At 37.1% G+C, this 17,108-nt stretch overlaps 6 protein-coding genes across 10 annotated transcripts in view; 2 read left to right on the top strand and 4 right to left on the bottom strand.

The window, feature by feature from the left end:
• Positions 1-54: 54 nt before the first annotated feature.
• Positions 55-6,334, top strand: LOC132706458 (ell-associated factor Eaf). 3 transcript variants are annotated; one of them, XM_060677807.1, is made up of 8 exons: positions 55-128; positions 188-212; positions 289-424; positions 479-571; positions 629-805; positions 2,987-3,245; positions 3,305-3,672; positions 6,181-6,334. In XM_060677807.1, exons 3-7 carry the CDS (start codon positions 328-330, stop codon positions 3,657-3,659), a joined length of 981 nt encoding a protein of 326 aa, XP_060533790.1. In that variant the 5' UTR covers positions 55-128; positions 188-212; positions 289-327; the 3' UTR covers positions 3,660-3,672; positions 6,181-6,334. The 3 variants fall into 3 exon arrangements, with proteins under 3 accessions (XP_060533790.1, XP_060533788.1, XP_060533789.1); XM_060677805.1 differs by having other exon boundaries at positions 63-212; XM_060677806.1 differs by having other exon boundaries at positions 115-212; positions 275-424.
• LOC132706457 (gastrula zinc finger protein XlCGF52.1-like) lies at positions 3,703-8,665 on the bottom strand. Of its 2 annotated transcripts, none has more exons than XM_060677803.1 (5): positions 8,507-8,665; positions 7,834-8,450; positions 7,520-7,781; positions 7,221-7,469; positions 3,703-4,450 (listed from the first exon to the last, which is right to left on the bottom strand). In XM_060677803.1, exons 1-5 carry the CDS (start codon positions 8,636-8,638, stop codon positions 4,445-4,447), a joined length of 1,266 nt encoding a protein of 421 aa, XP_060533786.1. In that variant the 5' UTR covers positions 8,639-8,665; the 3' UTR covers positions 3,703-4,444. The 2 variants fall into 2 exon arrangements, with proteins under 2 accessions (XP_060533786.1, XP_060533785.1); XM_060677802.1 differs by lacking the exon at positions 3,703-4,450 and adding an exon at positions 6,447-6,674.
• Positions 8,666-9,226: 561 nt separating this feature from the next.
• On the bottom strand, positions 9,227-10,734 carry LOC132706456 (gastrula zinc finger protein XlCGF57.1-like). The gene is made up of 2 exons (XM_060677801.1): positions 10,519-10,734; positions 9,227-10,465 (listed from the first exon to the last, which is right to left on the bottom strand). The coding sequence occupies exons 1-2, from the start codon at positions 10,639-10,641 to the stop codon at positions 9,227-9,229; spliced, it is 1,362 nt and encodes a 453-aa protein (XP_060533784.1). The 5' UTR covers positions 10,642-10,734.
• A 145-nt stretch (positions 10,735-10,879) lies between these two features.
• Positions 10,880-12,485, top strand: LOC132706041 (zinc finger protein 664-like). The gene is made up of 2 exons (XM_060677102.1): positions 10,880-11,041; positions 11,104-12,485. Exons 1-2 carry the CDS (start codon positions 10,916-10,918, stop codon positions 12,433-12,435), a joined length of 1,458 nt encoding a protein of 485 aa, XP_060533085.1. The 5' UTR covers positions 10,880-10,915; the 3' UTR covers positions 12,436-12,485.
• Positions 12,463-14,171, bottom strand: LOC132706042 (uncharacterized). Of its 2 annotated transcripts, none has more exons than XM_060677104.1 (5): positions 14,079-14,171; positions 13,140-13,220; positions 12,870-13,066; positions 12,679-12,819; positions 12,463-12,619 (listed from the first exon to the last, which is right to left on the bottom strand). In XM_060677104.1, exons 1-5 carry the CDS (start codon positions 14,158-14,160, stop codon positions 12,500-12,502), a joined length of 621 nt encoding a protein of 206 aa, XP_060533087.1. In that variant the 5' UTR covers positions 14,161-14,171; the 3' UTR covers positions 12,463-12,499. The 2 variants fall into 2 exon arrangements, with proteins under 2 accessions (XP_060533087.1, XP_060533088.1); XM_060677105.1 differs by lacking the exon at positions 14,079-14,171 and adding an exon at positions 13,441-13,635.
• A 146-nt stretch (positions 14,172-14,317) lies between these two features.
• Positions 14,318-17,108, bottom strand: part of LOC132706417 (H2.0-like homeobox protein) — a 62,163-nt gene continuing 59,372 nt past the window's right edge. The window contains exons 5-6 of the mRNA XM_060677748.1: positions 16,166-16,336; positions 14,318-14,654 (exon numbers count right to left, since the gene is read on the bottom strand). Coding sequence (XP_060533731.1) covers positions 14,499-14,654; positions 16,166-16,336 — 327 coding nt within the window. The 3' untranslated portion in view covers positions 14,318-14,498. The remainder of the gene's footprint in view (positions 14,655-16,165; positions 16,337-17,108) is intronic.

The following is a 17,108-nucleotide window of genomic DNA, read 5'->3' as shown; positions in this document are numbered from 1 at the left end:
ATTTTATTTTTGTTTACAATCATCTTACAGAGACCTGTAATTTTTTTTTAATTTAGCCGGGAAGCCAACCCATTTGAAAGTGGCGATTAGTTCAAATGGCCCCCTACGAGCGTCAAATCCGTCAAAAAGTAGGTCAATATTTTACCCGTTTGATACGTGTGTTCATATGTTTAGAAATTTTCAACAGTTTTTCACATGAAGCGTTCAATCGAGTAAGTGTCTTCCACGGTAACGATTAGATATGCGGCGGAGTCACGCCGCGTTTACGAGAAAGTCCTTCCGTTCCAGCCCAAAATCTAACCTTAGAATGGATTAAACCCCGAAAATATGGCAGATAAACTCGGTCTGGGTAATGAAGTTCGCGAGTTGAAAATAGGACAGAGTTTCACCAATCCCCGGTCTACCGCCTTCCACACCGTCAGGTGTAAGTGCGGTCGCCACTTGCCTACTTTAATCCCATCAATTCCCTGTGTTTTAGATGATTTTAAACCCGCCTCGGTTGATACCAACAAGAAAGCGACGCTCGATGTGGGAGATAATCACCAAGTCACGGTAACAGTGCCGCATTTAGGTAAACAGGAGCCATTTGTAGTAACTTTTTTGAGATTCGGGACATATTGCCTTTCAGATGGATCTGGCACAGCTCAGACAGTATTCAAAGGCTCCCAAAGACCTTACACTAAGGAATGCGTCTTGATAATAGATCGTATCACTGGCGAAATTACTCTAGAGAAATTAGCTTGCAATATACAAGTTAAAAAAACCCGTAGCGAGTATAACAAAGCTCCGGTTCCCTTTCCTCAAGGTAATAAATAAAATAATCTCTATTGCATGAAAAATGAAATTACCAAATGCTACATGCAAAGATGGAAAGTACCTGCAGCTAAGTGTAACCACCTTTCAATAATATAATTTGAAAAACTTTACGACCACAACTAAATATGTACAAAAAGGTTTATAAATTCTATATACCAGTAGACAGTCAATGATATGTCAAAAATTCTGATGATTTTTAAATATATGTTTGCTACAATCTGTATAGGAACAAAGTACTGAGTTATTAATCAATGTTAATTTGTCTAAAAGAACTATCAAAGACTCAAGTCATATCTTTTAAAGCAGGACAACAATATGACTGATCGAATACAGAGGTTATATCACTAGTAATCCTGAGCAAAGCTCTAGCGCAGATTGCATCTGAACTCTGACTGGAATTTAAGTATTGACATTTTCACATTTGACCACTTTTTCAAGCATTTTTGAAGGCAGCAGAAAGAATGTCTATTCTTCAATGGCTTTAACAGTAGAGTAGACAAAGTTTCAACACATCTCAAAAGGCGGAAGTCTAGATTAATATCTTGATCTCAGGTACTCAACATTAACTGAATATTACAATAATAATGAAACCAGCTAATTGATGATCAGTAAAATACTAATTTGTTTATAACAGAGACTTTTTTAATTCCGATAAATGAACCTAACTTTTTTTCTGAGATATATTCAAAATCTTAAAAATTAACTTTATGGCTTGATAGCTAAAGTAGCGTTCAAATTTACAAGACTTATGCTGGGGCATATTCGGAATGTTTTTCTTCCTTAGAGTAGCATTGTGAATTTCATAGCAAAAAACTAAACAATCTTTCAGGTACATTGGTAAATAATATTTCACAAACTGAAATACAACAATTGCAACTAAAAAAAAACTCGCATTTAGTTTTGAGTCATTTCAACAAATGTTTTCTGGATCTGTTCTGGGTTTTTTGGTAATCTGGTTTTATTAGCAATGGTTAAGAATGGATAATATAATGGATGACAGTATATAACTTTAGATAGAGTTTTTTTAAATTTTTAAATTCAATATATGTTTATTTGCCTATAGCATATTGAGGGATATATAAGCCTTTTTATATAAATTAGAAATGTGACTAATATATCTCAGTTAGCACTCCTAAGTTTTTTGCTTGATTTGTAAATTTAGGATCTCCATTTTACAATTGGATTTTAATGTCAACACACACAAAATTATAGCTTCCAAGGGGAGCAAATTGCATAATTTGTGTTTTTTTAGAATTTATCTTAACATTGCGTTTTTTACTGTAATGGGAAAGACTTTTAGGATCCAAACTAAGAGTAGGTTCGACCTTTTCATCATTAATTGATTAACAGCTGGGTGTCATCAGCATATGAATTTGAAAAAAAATGGACCTCCTTAGACATATCAAATGTATACCAGAGATGCAACAGAGGTCCAAGAATTGAACCTGCCTCCTATTGTTTAAATACGACTGGAAAAAGGTACAGATCGATTGGTGAAACCAAAGTGCTTTAGTTTAGCACAAAATAACTCATGATCCACTCGATCGAATACCCCTCGAGTTCAGCCTGAAATTGCTAGATGTTTCTGGTTTTCAAATTTTATTGAGCAAGTCATGGTCCGATTGTATACGCTTGAAATTACTGTTTGATTGTTACTTATATAAATTAAATCTCTAAGCAGGTTCGTTATTTTGGGTAATTCTAGCTGGATCGGTAATCATTTGACAAAATTGGAATGAGGTAAAAATGTTTATAGATAAATCTGTAATTTAATCCTGCTCTAGATCATAAATTTACATTAAAATCTCCAGTACACACACACACAAAAAATAATCGTGATTGCCTAATTGGATCAGGAAAACATACGTCAATTTTTCGAAGATAAATTGTGGATGTTGATGCTGACGTTTCGTCAATGATCCTGTTTGCTTCTTCAGAGCTTAACTGAAACGGGTTTGCATTCTACCCTGTGCCTGCTTATATACAGTTTGAAGGGGGGGGAGCTAAAGGAGGTACATGAGATGACTGATTCCCATATTAGTCGTGCAGGTACAGAGTAGAATCCAAACCCGTTTTAGTAAAGTTCTGTCGATCAATAACCGACACAGAACAGGTGTAAATAGTAAAATATATGTCATTGATTAGACAATTGGTATTTCCCCACATGCAGATAGATTAGGCCAACAATCGACGTCGAGTGGGGATAGGAGCTTGTCTCAGCGTTCGGCCACGCCTCCCATAGGGCAGAGGGTCTCGCACAAGACCAGAGTCGCCTCTGGCCGCAAGTCCGAAAGACCCGTGACCCAATTAGTGCCTAAACATTCGCCACTGCGAGCCAGTCCGAACCACCCGTCGCCAAATACCATTCCCGGTAACCAGCGGAGTCCCGGTCGGTTACCATCGTCCAGAGATATACACAACGTGATGGAGTAAGTGATTCATTAACTGGATGAGAAATCAAAAGGCCCGAGACATGGGGGTTTTGCAGAATGCACGGTAATCCGAGTACCCTTGCCAGCCTCCCGATGATAGGCATGGACGATTTCGCGGACCCGTTGCCTCCGTCTCAACCGTCTCTCAACAACCGTCTACCAATAGTGCCGATCAACAACGGCAAAGTGTCTCCGACGCTCAACCTGAGCGATAACGAAAATGGCGTCGGCACTATCAGCGACTCGTCGTCGTCGAGCAGCGACAGCGAATCGGACAGCGATAACGACAAGCCTGCCGCCGAGAGCGCCAAACTTAACGGGTACAGTAATGGAGGATTGAAGATGAACGGCAATTTGGGCACTCTCGACGAGGACTTGTGCCTGTCTGAATCTGGATCGGACTCGGATTAGCTTCAGATGAAAGGTTTGTTAGGTTTGGTTTATTATATAGCAACTTTCAAGTCATTTTGGATGATTGAAGATCGAAGAAGACTTAAATACTGTGAGCAGTGATGTAAAATGACTGCTATTTACTAGTCATTTATGCCACATGTGGGTCATTTATGTCGTTTGAGATTTTAGTCGATAGTTCGTAAAATAAAACATTTTTTATATATAACACTTCTTTAGATATATGAAATTTTTAGTTTCTAAAAAAAACATACAAGAACAAATAAATGAGATTGAGCACATTTCCTAATAGATACCTAATTTAACTAATTTTTTCACATATCATTATTACAATCTGGATCAGTGTCACTTTAAGACATTTTTATAATCTCATGGCATTCAGCGGAATCTTCTTCGGAATTTTCTTGCACTGGAGAATTAAATTCATTAACTGAAGGCCCCAAAGGGTTATGATGAACATATGTTAATTTTACAGCGCGCTCAGTTGTCAATGTATTTCTGCGTTCAATGGGGATAAACCCTTGGCTACTGAATGTCCTTTTTGTGGATGAAGAAGTTACTGGTTGCTGCTGTATACCATACATCTCCCCTGGTCTAGCACATGCATCGCTTTTTTTTTCTTCATTCATTAGAAAAGGTGAATTTGGTAGTTCGCTTTCAAAAAAGTCTTTTATTTTTTTGAATGCTTCGACTACGATACTCATTTCAGCATCATGGGACTGCAGTTTAACTATCTACTTCTTGATAGGCCCAAAAATTATTTTATTTTATTTACATTATTTATCTTATCTCTGAAAAGAAGACGAATTATATGAGTTTGTGATTCCTATGATTTTAAACATGATAAACATAATGAGCCACCTAACCCAGCTTTCACACTTCTTTAAACCCTATGTTGAAAGTTGTGGATCCAAAATATTTACTTTTAGCAAATTTTTATGGTTTGTAATTTTATAGATTTACTGCCTCATATCAAGATACCGGAGAAAACTTACATTTTATTGTATGCCAGCTCCCAAGCTTAACATTTTGATAATAAAAGAAAAGTGAAGTTATATTTTTAAACGACCGATTGGTCACAATCGATTATGACGCGAGCATCATAATGGGGGCTATACACATGCAGGCAAGTTCGCGCGCAATTGTGTCCAGATAAGTCCGCGAGCAAGTGCGAAACAAATTGCTGCCACACACTGTTCGAGGTTCACTAGTTGGTGGGATCTGCTACTGTGCGAAAAATCATCGTCGAAGAAATGTGTGGGATTACAACCGCTGTCGTTCTTGCAGTTTTTTTTTGATAACGTCTTTCTTTGCTGCATCTTTGTTCATTTCTTTCAACTTCTCAACTAATATTTGGCATGCCTCATCTGTTAATGTTTTATTGGAATACTCTTTTCATTTCATCTTCCACAATCACGGATTGTCTTCGCATTTGCTTTAAAAATCAGACACAATGTGATTCGCTTCGAGCCACGCATGGAACTGAACGCGCCGTTAGTTTTGACACATACACATTCGCACTTACTCGCGTGTCTCGACCTGTACAGGCAAGTCTTAACACTTGCCTGCATGTGTATAGGTCACTTAACATCATGGCATGGCATGGGAAGCATATGACCAGGTCATCTGACCAACTCACATCACTAACTGAGTGAACTTAAATATATAACATTAAACGTAGATAAATCCTTTTATTTGAAGTTTCTATAGGTTGAGAAATCTTGAATTCAGAAATTCCCTAGATCATACTCAAAAATAAAGAAGAGTTAAGTCACCTAGAGGCGGTTTCTTTGACAATAACTAAAGTTCCAACTTACATATATATTTAATAAAGCATTGAAATTACTAGCATTTTTAAAAAGATGTTTGAAAGACTTTAACAATATTGATAGCTTTAAAACTCTATTTTGGTCATATATAAGGTTGCAATATGTTTTTCAGATTTAGTTTTCTTACTTCAGCCATCATGTTCAACAGATGAAAAGAGTGTAAAAGGTTCGTGAACTTTGTTGGGCCTCAAAGATGTAAATATATAAACTAGGTATAAAATCCTGAATGGTTTAAAAGATTGTCCGAATTGCTGTTTTTGTTTTTTGCAGTGGTTTTATTTTTTCTAAGCGATAAATATTTTGTTTTATTATATACAAAAAATTGTGACTTATCTTTGATGTGCTTTTCAGATAATACAAAAATTTGCTTATCAATAGTGATTTAGACATCTTTTTATTTGTTTCGCTCAAAAATAAAAAACCTTTGAAACTGTGAGTGATGATATGTAACAATTTTTATACCGATTTTACTGTATGTTTGTATACCATTGAAGGGCTATTGTATTTTTTTCGCTACATGATTGTTCCATTAATAATAATTAAAGAAATGCAAAACGAGAGTTTGAAGGGAACTGAAAATGTGGGAAAAATTGGTTCTCGGGTAATATTTATATCCCCTACACAAAGATAAATTAACACCCTCTTTTCAATATCAACTTTTTCACTTAAAATCCAAATTTTGGTTGTTCCAGGTTGAAAACGATACTGCCTTTTGCAAATGTAAGTGCAACAATCGACAAATCGTGGCAAAGTGTTTATGGTACCGATAGTTTAATAAATATATTCGTTACGTATATTGTATGAGAGGTATAATTACGGAAATAATAAATACAGTCAAGCAGATACCCTGTAATTTAATTTTTTTAATTACAGTGTAATTGCACATTAATCACATACCTAAAAAAAAATAGTGATTAACAAGTATTAAATCCTTGCGCCCTCTAGGTGCTGTCAATTTTTTTTTTTTAAATTGACACGTTTGTAGGGCAAAGAAAACTTTCATGAGGTAAAAAGTTTATTTCTTTTAAGCTATTTACACTCGCTAGAATATAATTTACAGTTAAAATGAATTCCGAAGAGTATCACTTCTAATCGAAAGGTGTTTTTATGGGTTGTGGGATCTTGCGGGCAATAAACCCAGATTTCAATTTGCCGACGTTTCGAAACATATTTCTTCTTCAAGGCTCTATAACAAAATTAGAATATTTGACAAAATAAATAACTAAAAGTTCAGATTTTCAAGAAATTATATATTTTCACATGACAATTGTTTCGACAACACCATGTCTTTATCAAATGTATCAAGTAAAAGCCACCTCAGTTCAATTTTAGAATATTTCAATGTGGGCTTGAAACAGTTACATAAAGCAAAGCTTGTTTAAAAAATATCCAAAATATAAACAACCAGCTACAAAATATAAATAAATTTTAAAAAATTAGACAACCAGGAAACTGCCAATGTGTTTGTACTTACAATCGCAATGAGTTTTAGTAGTCACAATTCCATTGTGTTGTGTATTCATAATCGTTAAAACTGCATAAAACAATCAAATAAACAGCATATTGAGCCCCCAACATAGATAACAAAAAGGTAAATTTAATAAAATATTGTGGTAAGAATTGTTTAGTATCTCATCCCCTAGTCAAACTATTGTTACCCATAAAAAAATCTTTTGACTAGACAAAAAGAATAGTTTAGGAATTTTTGAACTCAGGGCATATTGGGCATTACCAGCCATTTCGATTCTATCTCGCTGTTATGCGTTTTCTTCATGTGTTGTTTGAGGTAGGATTTATCGTTAAACTTTTTGTCGCATATGGTGCACTGGAACGGTTTCTCGCCAGAATGGGTGTACAGATGACGCGTGAGCTTATTCCTGGCGTAGTAGGCCCTCGGACATATGTGACAAATATATTTCCTATCCTTCGACGGCAGTTTGATGAATCCCAGCCCTATCCCGTGTACTTTCGCCATATGGACCTAAATTTCTCAACTGTAGTAAATGGTCTTCGGCAACACAGTGAACCTACCTTCATTACCCGTTGATCTTTGTATTCTTTATCACAGTGCGCGCATTTATGTTCCCTTACATTGGAGTGAGTGCGCATGTGCCTTTGCAACACGCATTTATCGGTGAATTTTTTGTTGCAAAGGTGACACTCGAACTTTTTATCACCTGTATGCCTCCGCATGTGACTATCGTAGTTTGACTTAATGGGGAACGGTTTGCTACATATGGTACACATGTATTTCCAAGTGTTTGAGTCGGAATGAACTACTAACTTGTGAGATCTAAATACGAAAAAAAGGCTAACCTGCTAATATAGTAAAGATTGCCTCTCACCTAATATCTTTGTGAGTATTGAAACACTTTCCACAAGTGTCACACTTATACTCCCGTTTGTTTAGATGTTGCTTCTCATGGATACTTAAATCGCTTTTAGTGATGAAGCCCTTTCCACAATAAGGGCATATGTTAGACCTGATCGCTTCGTGGTACTTGATATGTTGCAACAAATTGGAGGAATTACCGAAACGACTCGGACATCTATCACAAGCGAACGGACGTACATCTTTCGCGCTCATTTGGTGTTCTTCCACACAATGATCTACCAGTTTCAAGCTGGAGTTGAAAACATAACTACACTTTTCACAACGGAACTCGAGCGACCTTTTCCGTTTGCCATTTGATTTCTGACCTTCTTCCTTAGTTTCCTTCTTGGATTCTTCGTCACTGCTGTCGTTCAAATAGTCGGCAGTATCTTGGTTGTCTTCATCGCCATCAGCATCAGTTTCAGTTTTTACATCATCTGGTTTGCTTGGGTCATCTTCTGTTTTTACATCCTTGTGTTCTTCCTGTTTGCGCAGCTGATCCGACTTGATACAAGTCTCTCTGAAACTATACACCAACTCCAAAAGTTTCAAACATTCCGTACAAATAAAGTAAGAGGCTAGCCATTCCTGAAAAACTAAATTCTACCAAACTGGACGGTTCTACATTTCATTTATTAATCTACCACTTCGGGAACACAGGAGCGCAGTTTGCTTAAACTACTGACTTTGCTTTCCTTCCTGTAAGAAATTTTAGTTAAATACAATGCTTTGTTCAGGCAAACGCAACATGTTTGTGGCAAGGCGTTTTTGGGCATCGCTTTTGAATTAGTTTTTGTGTATATTGTGTTTATATTTTAACATTGTGCACAATTTACAAAATTTATAAAAAAACTTTTGTTTACATCGAAACTTTATTGCATTTGACATCTTCTTTTGGCTCATGGGCCACGTTTAAAAGGTTAGGTTGTCAGTCTGTAGTGAAATTAATTTGTAATTCGCTTCATTCGATTCAATGATACTAAATTGAGAAATGAGTTTTTAATTTGCAAATTGCTCGGTCTGAACATCACTGGTATTGTGTACAGTTCTGAACTGCTAATTGAGCTTTTTACACTAGTCACATATACATATTTGAACACTGTTCACAATTTACACTAATAAAAAAATTCTTTACCTTATAGCGAAACTTAATTGTCTTTAGAATCTTCTTTTGGCTCCTGGTCAACAAGCCGTTTCAAAAGATTAGGATCAATGAACTGAAATTTCGTCTGACGTCACATCGTTCCCTTGACTGATATCTAATTTGAAACTTTTTGTTTTCGATTCCATCATACTGCTCGCTGGTGTTAATTCAGTGTAAAACAGTCAGGGTGCTTAGGTAAAAAATAAAAAATGATAAATATCTAATTTGCAAATTGTTCCATCTGAACCTCATTGGTATTGTGTACAGTTCTGAAATGGTGATTGAGGTAACTTTTGTCAACAAATCGCTTTTCGCATGAATCACAAGCAAAGGGTTTCACTCCGGTGTGTGTTCTGATATGTCTAGCCAATTTGTATTTTTCAAAAAACTGACTGGAACACACATGGCAAGAAAATTTTTTGACATTGACCAAGTGCGGGGCATGAATTCGAGTCAGATGTATATCCATCGATCTCTTATCTTTGTACTCTTTATCACAATCGTTGCATTTGTAATCCCTTTCATTGGAATGTAGTTTTAAATGCCGTTTCAACTCAGTCCTAGAAATAAAGGCTTTTCTGCAGATGTGACACGAAAAGTTTCGGCTATTTCGATGCCTTTTTAGGTGATCGTCAAAGTTTGACTTCTGCGGAAATCTTTTTAAACATTCGGGGCAAGAGTACTTCCACAAACTGGGATCTGTGTGAACTACCAGAATGTGAGTTCTGAGGTTCTTATTGGTGTTGAAAGTTTTCTCGCAAGATTGGCATTTATGCTTTCTTTCGTTATAGTGGATGGATTCGTGAGTGCTTAAATCACCTTTGGTTTTGAAGGTCTTGCCACAAAAACTACAAATGTGTGTCCTACTAATTTCGTGGTAGCTCTTGTGTTGAATTAAATTCGCGCTCGATGCGAATCTGCTTCCGCACAATAAACAACTGTAAGGTTTCGCCCCTTTTTGGTCAATGGAATGTGCAGAAACGTAATGCTGCAATATAAGTTTCTTCAACGCGAACTTTTCTCCACATAGTTCGCAGAAAAATTTGTCAGGTGGCTTTTTCCTTTGAGCCGCCACAATTTCCTTATGCCTGGATTGCATATGGCGGTATAGGGATTTTTTTGTAGGAAATGATTCATTGCAGTGCTCACAGACTAAGCCGTGTCTGGAGGCAATATGCAATATTAACTTTTCCTGAACTTTATAAACTCTTTTGCAGTGGTGGCACTCAAAATGATCGCTCGCGGTTTTGTAGACTGCAACATCTTCATCTTGGAAATGTTTAATACTTTGAGCAGGGGAATCACAGTTTGCAGCAATTTCGCAATCTGTGTCAATATTTTCGTATTTGGCTAGAGATGTTCTGTGAGATTCAAATTTAACGCAAAGGTTTTTAAATTCTAATGCATATTCCAACAGAATTTCGCATTTGCAACATATTAAATGACCTTCTTTCCAATGCTAAAACATACTTTTTAAGTTTGCGAACGATGCAATCCTGGTAATTTCCGTACCTGTTCAGGTGCAACAATGTTAAGTTTTTCAACAATTTTTGAACATAATTCATTCAGAATTTTTGCAGATTCGGGCTGAGCTTCTAAACACACGATACAAGCTAAAGTGGGAAGTATTGCCATCTTTAACCAACTTTTGTTTACTTGAAATGTGTGAAGTTATTGTAATAAAAACAATTGCTAGAGGTATCCCAACAATTCTTCCATAATCCTATCTTCTTCTTTGTGACAGTGACAGAATACAAATTTTAGTTCTGGTTGGTAAGTTGAGGAACAATTCACAATTGCACATTTACTCTGTCAAGTCAATGAACTTTAGTTGATAAAAGAAGAAGTTATCAATGTCGTACTTCACTCCGAAGGTTATGTTTTGTTTACTATTTATCTTTAGTTTAAGATGAGCAGATTGAGGTGTTTTTGTTGCATTTGCGCCCAAGAATTCGATGATTTAAAAAGCTTGGAGTTTGCCGACTCAGATAACGTAAAGTTATCGGAAAAATTAAAAATTTGCGTACCTAACGAGGTAAGTTTTAATTTATCACTTGTAAATGGAGAAAGTTGGTTGATTTATTAGTTTTCCGACAGATCTGGAAAGAAAATTACTCCATTTGCGAAGTTTGTATTAAACAACTGAGGGCGGCCTATCAGTTTATCAGGACCTGTATAGAAAATGAACTGTTTCGAAGAGAAATACTAAGCGAAATAGATAAGCAAGGACCTGAAGAAAATGCATCTGAAGAACTGTTCATTTGCAACAACTGCGGCAAATGCTTTAAACAGAAGAAATCTTTAACTTTACATATAATAAGGATACACACTCCGAAACCAGTGAAGAGACATTCAAAATACTTGAAACAAGAGTGTGATATAAAGGATGAGGTTGCTTTAGAACAAGATATTGCAAAAGTTAAGGAGGAATTTGGGAATTACCAAGAAGACGCATTGCTGAAAAAGGAAGACCTACAGAAAGACGATTTTGATCTGTTTTTGAATGGCGATAGTGATACAGACGATCTCTGCGATAATAATTACTCAACAGGATCTGAAGACAATGAGCAAAGTTCTTCCGAACAAACAAAACAATTGAAACGCGGCCCCAAATTAAAACAAGCACTAAAGTGTGAGTTTTGTGATGCCGTGTTTCAAAAAAGACAACTCTGGGAGTCTCATGTTCGTTCTAAACATACATTCGAAAAGCCCTTTTCTTGTGATCAGTGCGAGTGCCGGTACATGAATGCTTACAGTTTGCTAATTCACAAGCGCAAACATAACAATGAGAAACCTTTTATTTGTGCGTCTTGTGGTAAAAGTTTCGTCTCTTCCGCAGATTTAAATCATCACAACAAAATTCACAACGTCAACCGCGCCTATCCTTGTCCCCAGTGCGACCGGAGTTTCAAAACTCACAGCAACTTACGAACTCATAGGCTGCAGATGCACTTGGACCCCAACGATTGGAAATTCCAGTGCACATTGTGCGAAAAGAAGTTTCCCATCAAAGGGAACCTTGTGAAACACATCAAACGACATACTGGTATTAAGAATTTCCCGTGTCACATATGCGACAAGAAGTTTATTAACAAAGCTGAACTGAATTTACACCTTCACACCCACACAAATGAGCGTCTCTTCAAATGCCACTTGTGTAATAAGGAATATAAAAACCGCGAAGGCCTGAGGCGACACATGAAGGTGGTCCACGATTTGGGCAACTGGAAAGCTTCTGTGCCGGAGAAGAAATACCTCTGCCCCATGTGCCCAAAGATATTCGCGTTTAGCAATAAACTGCAGAGGCATATGTTCACTCATACAGGAGAGAAGCCTTACAAGTGTGATTACTGTACGAAACGATTCATAGACAATTACGCCAGAAAGGTTCACTTGAAAAAAGACCATAACCTCGAAGTTTACAGCTGAATTTCAAACGCAAACTCGTTTTTTTAAAACACATTTAATTTATAAATAAAATCAGCTTTTTACATCATCCCGAGGTCTGTCCTTTATCAACTGAGGCTTGCGTGACTTCCACATCCTTCAGCATTTCCTTTAACTTAACCTTTAATTTTTCGATGCGTTCTAGCTCGTAGTCGCTTGGAATTACCTGAAAAACGCCCCGGATTTGTTACCACAATCTTGTCGGCAAATTCGGCGAAAACGTACTGATTTTGCGTCGATCTCCCCAACGCCGAGCCCCGGTTTCGGCTGAAACTGTCGCGTTTCATTTTCCTGCTCGCTTCTTACCGTTTCGCTCCATGTTTCAAGCCATTTCTCACCTTTACCTTTGGTATCGCTCGAAGCCTTCTAAAAATTAACGCGTCAGCGCACGACGCACAGCGAAGCATTCGAGTTACCTTTTCTTCTTCTTTCTGATCCTGCTGGCGTTGTGCATACAAAACGTTCGATAAACTGTTCAGCGCCTCCCGCTTATTGTTATTATCCCCCTGATTGGCCAAGGGTTGCGTGTTAATCTGCGGCCCCAGCTCCGTAAGCACTTGGAAATCGGCCCTGTCGCCTAATCTGAAGCCCCAACCTATTCGTGAGTCGGTACCTGCCGGGTAGGAATTCGTACTACGATTTTTGATCACAGACCACATAAAGTTTGAAACTCACGTCGGGCTTACCTTTTTTAAGGGTGGGGATATTTGAGTATATTACCGATAAGATGGACGGCAATTCGTCGGGGATAATGAAAGCCGCCAAACCTGAAAATGCCGTTGAGATATTAGATAAATTATTGCATTCTTTGGTCTAGTTGCAGTTATTTTATATGAAGCATAATGTTGTATTAATAAAATTGATTATTATTATTGTTGTTATTAGGGCCGTAGAATACATAGATTATATGAAACACTGAACACGGATAGTGAAAAAATTTGACATTCGTGTGTCGCGACGTTACGTCATTATCTGCCCTGCGCTTACCTGCGATTTGGAACGCGGCGAGACACGGAAGAGTCGACCGAAAAACTTTCATTTTCACCTTCGCGAAGGAACAACGTAAACTATTTTAACAAGTTTCGCAGTAATACGACAAATAAACCCGCGTTCGCTTCCGATCGATCAAGGCACGGTCTACTAGCGAGTATTTACTTTTCAATGACTTTTACTTTCGCATAAGGAGTTATCGACGCGATTCGCGGCGGTTTATCCATTTTCTATGTTAATTCGAGTGGGCCTTGACACGGCGGCGGTAAAGGCGGGGTCATATTATGTCCACTTTCGAACGGGGTCAAATTTACCTACGCGGACGAGCTATTGCTTTCCCCTTCGCACACCAAAAATGTTTCGTTGGATAATATCCGATATTTAATGACTGCCGCGTGCCGTAGGTTTACAAAACCGAATAATAATTAATTATCGGCAAATACGAGGGCGCATATGGCGGCCTTTTGCGGTGAATCGGTCGCCGATAAAAATGCAATCAGCTGGGGTTAATATCGCCGTTATATCTGTGCCGGGATACCGCAAACAGGCTACGTTAAACAATTTTTATTGCCGGACTTGACGCAAAACGGGTAGATGGAACTTAAACATGCGGTGATGCTAACAAATAGACTTACAAAAATTTAATCGAGTTGTTTGTAAAAAACAGTACTTTCCGATTAACTCCTGAACTGCAAAACTAGAGTAAGATTCGGACATTGTAATGAAATAAAAAAACGCATTTTCTTCTTCTTCTTTACTTCTCTCGGTCCACACTGCCGGAATCGTTCGGCCGGCCTAAATAATAGCTCAAATACTTATAATATCGTTTTATTTCTTCAGCTTTTTTACATTTTACATACAGAGTCATTAAAATTTCCGGCAGGTATATGTACAAAGTGCGATATCGGGCGTCGCGGTTTGCGCGACGTAAGAAAACGAAGCAGTTTAGGTACACGCACATTAACCTCGTCAGGTCTGTCTATACCGGCCGTCACGACGCCGTATCGTCGAAAACGCGTTTAAACCGCCCGGCGGCGGCTTTTTTCGACGTAGAATCAAGTAACGTTTATCTCCTCGTCGCTGTCATTCGAACTGTCGTAGTCTATGCCGTCGTAGCTCATCTGGTACGCGTGTGCAGCATGTTGTAAGTTGACAGCGACCTCTTGCGGCGCCGCTTGACGTTCCGAAGGCGAACTCGCCGGCGAAATGTCCTGGGAAATAAGTTACACGGGTGATACAGGTTGAACCACATTTTAGAAAAGTGTCAAGCTTTATATCAATTTATATTTGAAATAGGTAGTAGCGTAGCATTTTTTAAAAAACTTGACGCGGTTGCCAGTGTTTACGCTAATGTCCAGCAACTGTTATAATTATTTCTACCGTGTAGGTTTAAAATCTGATAATGGTGTGGTGTCCTCAAATTTTACATCCTTTGTGCCAGGGAGATGCTTTCGTCGATTTTGAACTATATTGGTTTTTATCTGCATGAAAGGCTATGGAAAATTATCTTATCAACCGTGGGGATATAGTGGTGTTTGTTGATAGAATGCCAAGTTTTCTTCAAGTATCCTCCGGAGTCCTACAAGGTTCTATTTTGGGACCTCTGTTATTTCCTATTTATGTATCACAATTCTCAAATGTCTTCTTATCGTGTTTGTATCACTTTTATGCAGATGATACTCAGATGTATTACTCATATTAGACAATAATGTATTAAATTTAGAAAGTAAATCAATACACTTTAAAGATCAAATAAAAAAAATAGGGTTGATTTGGAGTTGGGATGCTGACATGAATAAAAAATAAACCTATCAACAAATATTCTGTAGACCCTCAGATCGTTACTTTGCGATTCATTAATCATACTTCAAATGACATATTATGATGATGGTACCTGATTAATGGTCCACGATAAGTACTGAATACAAAAACTACAATGATTTATGGCATTGCCAAATTTCCCAAATGTTAGTCACATTCTGGTTCAAAACAAGTGAATAAATACATGCATTACAGTCCGCAACTATGTTTTTTAGTACAACTGTACTGAAGATAGAATTAGCATAGATAATATTAATAGTAGGTTATAGCACGAGAGACAGAAAGGAGGGTAAATATCGGAAGAGTTAAAATAATTCGCAAAGTAATTATAAAACAGGTATACATACTTATAAAAGTTGTAGGTTTTCGCAAGATCTTTCACAAAAACTAATAAACAAATTAAATTCCGTCCCATATATTTATCTTTTACGTCGAGTGTAAAAACTTTTAGGTACTTTTAACAAAAATTAAAATATTCGGAAAACCTATTATATTGAACTTTACATTACGTTGACTCAGTCTGTATAAATTTTTCTTATCAAAACAAGAATTCTCTTATTTGAGCTGCTGATGTTCAACTTAACATAAATTACCTGCCTATTATATTTTTTATTTGTCAGCAAATTGTGTGAATGCTTTGAAATGCAAGTTTGAGATGGTATGTTTTATCTATTTCTTTGTATATTACCTCATATCGGATAAAACGTTTAGTGTAAGAACAATCACCATTGCTCCAATGTCTAAATGTCTTATCAAATGTGTATTTACTCAATTCAATAAAGAACTTTATTATTATTATTATTGTTTTGGTAGAGGCCATGTTCGGTTTGAAAGACTTTTTTTGTTATTACACTTCAACAATGAATGGAAAACCGTTCGTGATTGTTTAAAATCGAGTTACCTGGACGTCGGTGAGGTCGAGCTTCGGTCGGTCGCCGTCAGCGTCGCTCAGATCGGGATGCGGGTTGTTTTTGTTGGGCAAGGTCTGCTCCCTCGAGCCTCCTGCAGCGAGCAGCTCGCGTTCCTTCGAATTCCTCCACTTCATTCGTCTATTTTGAAACCAAATTTTCACCTGCAAGGTAACGAACAGTTTATACGCGGTCTGATTCCTATCATTTAAGAAGAAAAATAAGAAGAAACATTCGCGGACCGACTTAAAGCGACAATAACAATCAAGTGGATCTGTCGGAAAATTATAGTTCTTCTACAACTCTTATCAAGTCTAGAGAATGTTGTTGTTACTGCAATATATTTATTGTATTTATTTATTTAATAACTATATTAGCACCCGCGTCATTTGTCGTAAAAAAAGACCTACAAACAAAAACAATACACAATAAAACAAAATAAAAAATTGTCTTCCCTCACAGCACATAGACACTCCCTCGGCATCATTCTACCAGTTAATCTGAAAAAACTCCCCCAAAGAGTATATTGAATATTGCAAAACATCCATGTGTCGCATTTAACATAAATACTCCTCTATTTTTAAGGACAATTTTGCTTAGCTTTCGTATTTTTAGTTTTCTCATTATTTTGGTCATTCCCTACACAAAATTATTATAAGTTAATTTCCCAGTGTGCCATGGAAAGTAATAATTTTATTTAATAATCGTCGAATTAAAATGCCGGTGACTTTAAACTAACGAAAACAAAATAATCCGATTGTTTGGTGATTTGCTCGTAGTAGCACTTCCGAGATCCCTTGATATTATACTCATGATTTTTTTTTTAGTTTATAAAACAAACCTCAGAAGTTGAGATGAACTTTGTGCCAGAATAGGACAAGCATTCTGAGAAATTAGCATATCAGAACTTAGACGAGTATCCAGGCAGAGTCTTTT

Source organism: Cylas formicarius, unplaced genomic scaffold, assembly GCF_029955315.1.
Source record: "Cylas formicarius isolate icCylForm1 unplaced genomic scaffold, icCylForm1.1 PGA_scaffold_8__14_contigs__length_24414737, whole genome shotgun sequence".
NCBI classification, from domain to species: domain Eukaryota; kingdom Metazoa; phylum Arthropoda; class Insecta; order Coleoptera; family Brentidae; genus Cylas; species Cylas formicarius.
Note: the sequence above shows the minus strand (reverse complement) of the source record. Positions and strands in the feature narration are given on the sequence as shown.

Excerpts from the sequence above, each read along its gene's own strand:
- LOC132706458 (XM_060677807.1), top strand. The coding sequence starts at position 328 with ATGGCAGATAAACTCGGTCTGGGTAATGAAGTTCGCGAGTTGAAAATA. Across the intron at positions 806-2,986 it reads TCCGGTTCCCTTTCCTCAAG|ATAGATTAGGCCAACAATCG; the intron begins GTAATAAATAAA and ends CCCCACATGCAG. Across the intron at positions 3,246-3,304 it reads GATATACACAACGTGATGGA|AATGCACGGTAATCCGAGTA; the intron begins GTAAGTGATTCA and ends GGGGTTTTGCAG.
- LOC132706457 (XM_060677802.1), bottom strand. The coding sequence starts at position 8,638 with ATGCCCAAAAACGCCTTGCCACAAACATGTTGCGTTTGCCTGAACAAA. Across the intron at positions 7,470-7,519 it reads AAGATCAACGGGTAATGAAG|GTCCATATGGCGAAAGTACA; the intron begins GTAGGTTCACTG and ends TGAGAAATTTAG. Across the intron at positions 6,675-7,220 it reads AGATAGAATCGAAATGGCTG|AGCCTTGAAGAAGAAATATG; the intron begins GTAATGCCCAAT and ends ATTTTGTTATAG.
- LOC132706456 (XM_060677801.1), bottom strand. The coding sequence starts at position 10,641 with ATGGCAATACTTCCCACTTTAGCTTGTATCGTGTGTTTAGAAGCTCAG. Across the intron at positions 10,466-10,518 it reads ACATTGTTGCACCTGAACAG|CATTGGAAAGAAGGTCATTT; the intron begins GTACGGAAATTA and ends AGTATGTTTTAG.
- LOC132706041 (XM_060677102.1), top strand. The coding sequence starts at position 10,916 with ATGAGCAGATTGAGGTGTTTTTGTTGCATTTGCGCCCAAGAATTCGAT. Across the intron at positions 11,042-11,103 it reads AAATTTGCGTACCTAACGAG|ATCTGGAAAGAAAATTACTC; the intron begins GTAAGTTTTAAT and ends GTTTTCCGACAG.
- LOC132706042 (XM_060677104.1), bottom strand. The coding sequence starts at position 14,160 with ATGTCCGAATCTTACTCTAGTTTTGCAGTTCAGGAGTTAATCGGAAAG. Across the intron at positions 13,221-14,078 it reads AACAACTCGATTAAATTTTT|GTTTGGCGGCTTTCATTATC; the intron begins GTAAGTCTATTT and ends CGGCATTTTCAG. Across the intron at positions 13,067-13,139 it reads TATCCCCACCCTTAAAAAAG|GTACCGACTCACGAATAGGT; the intron begins GTAAGCCCGACG and ends CCTACCCGGCAG.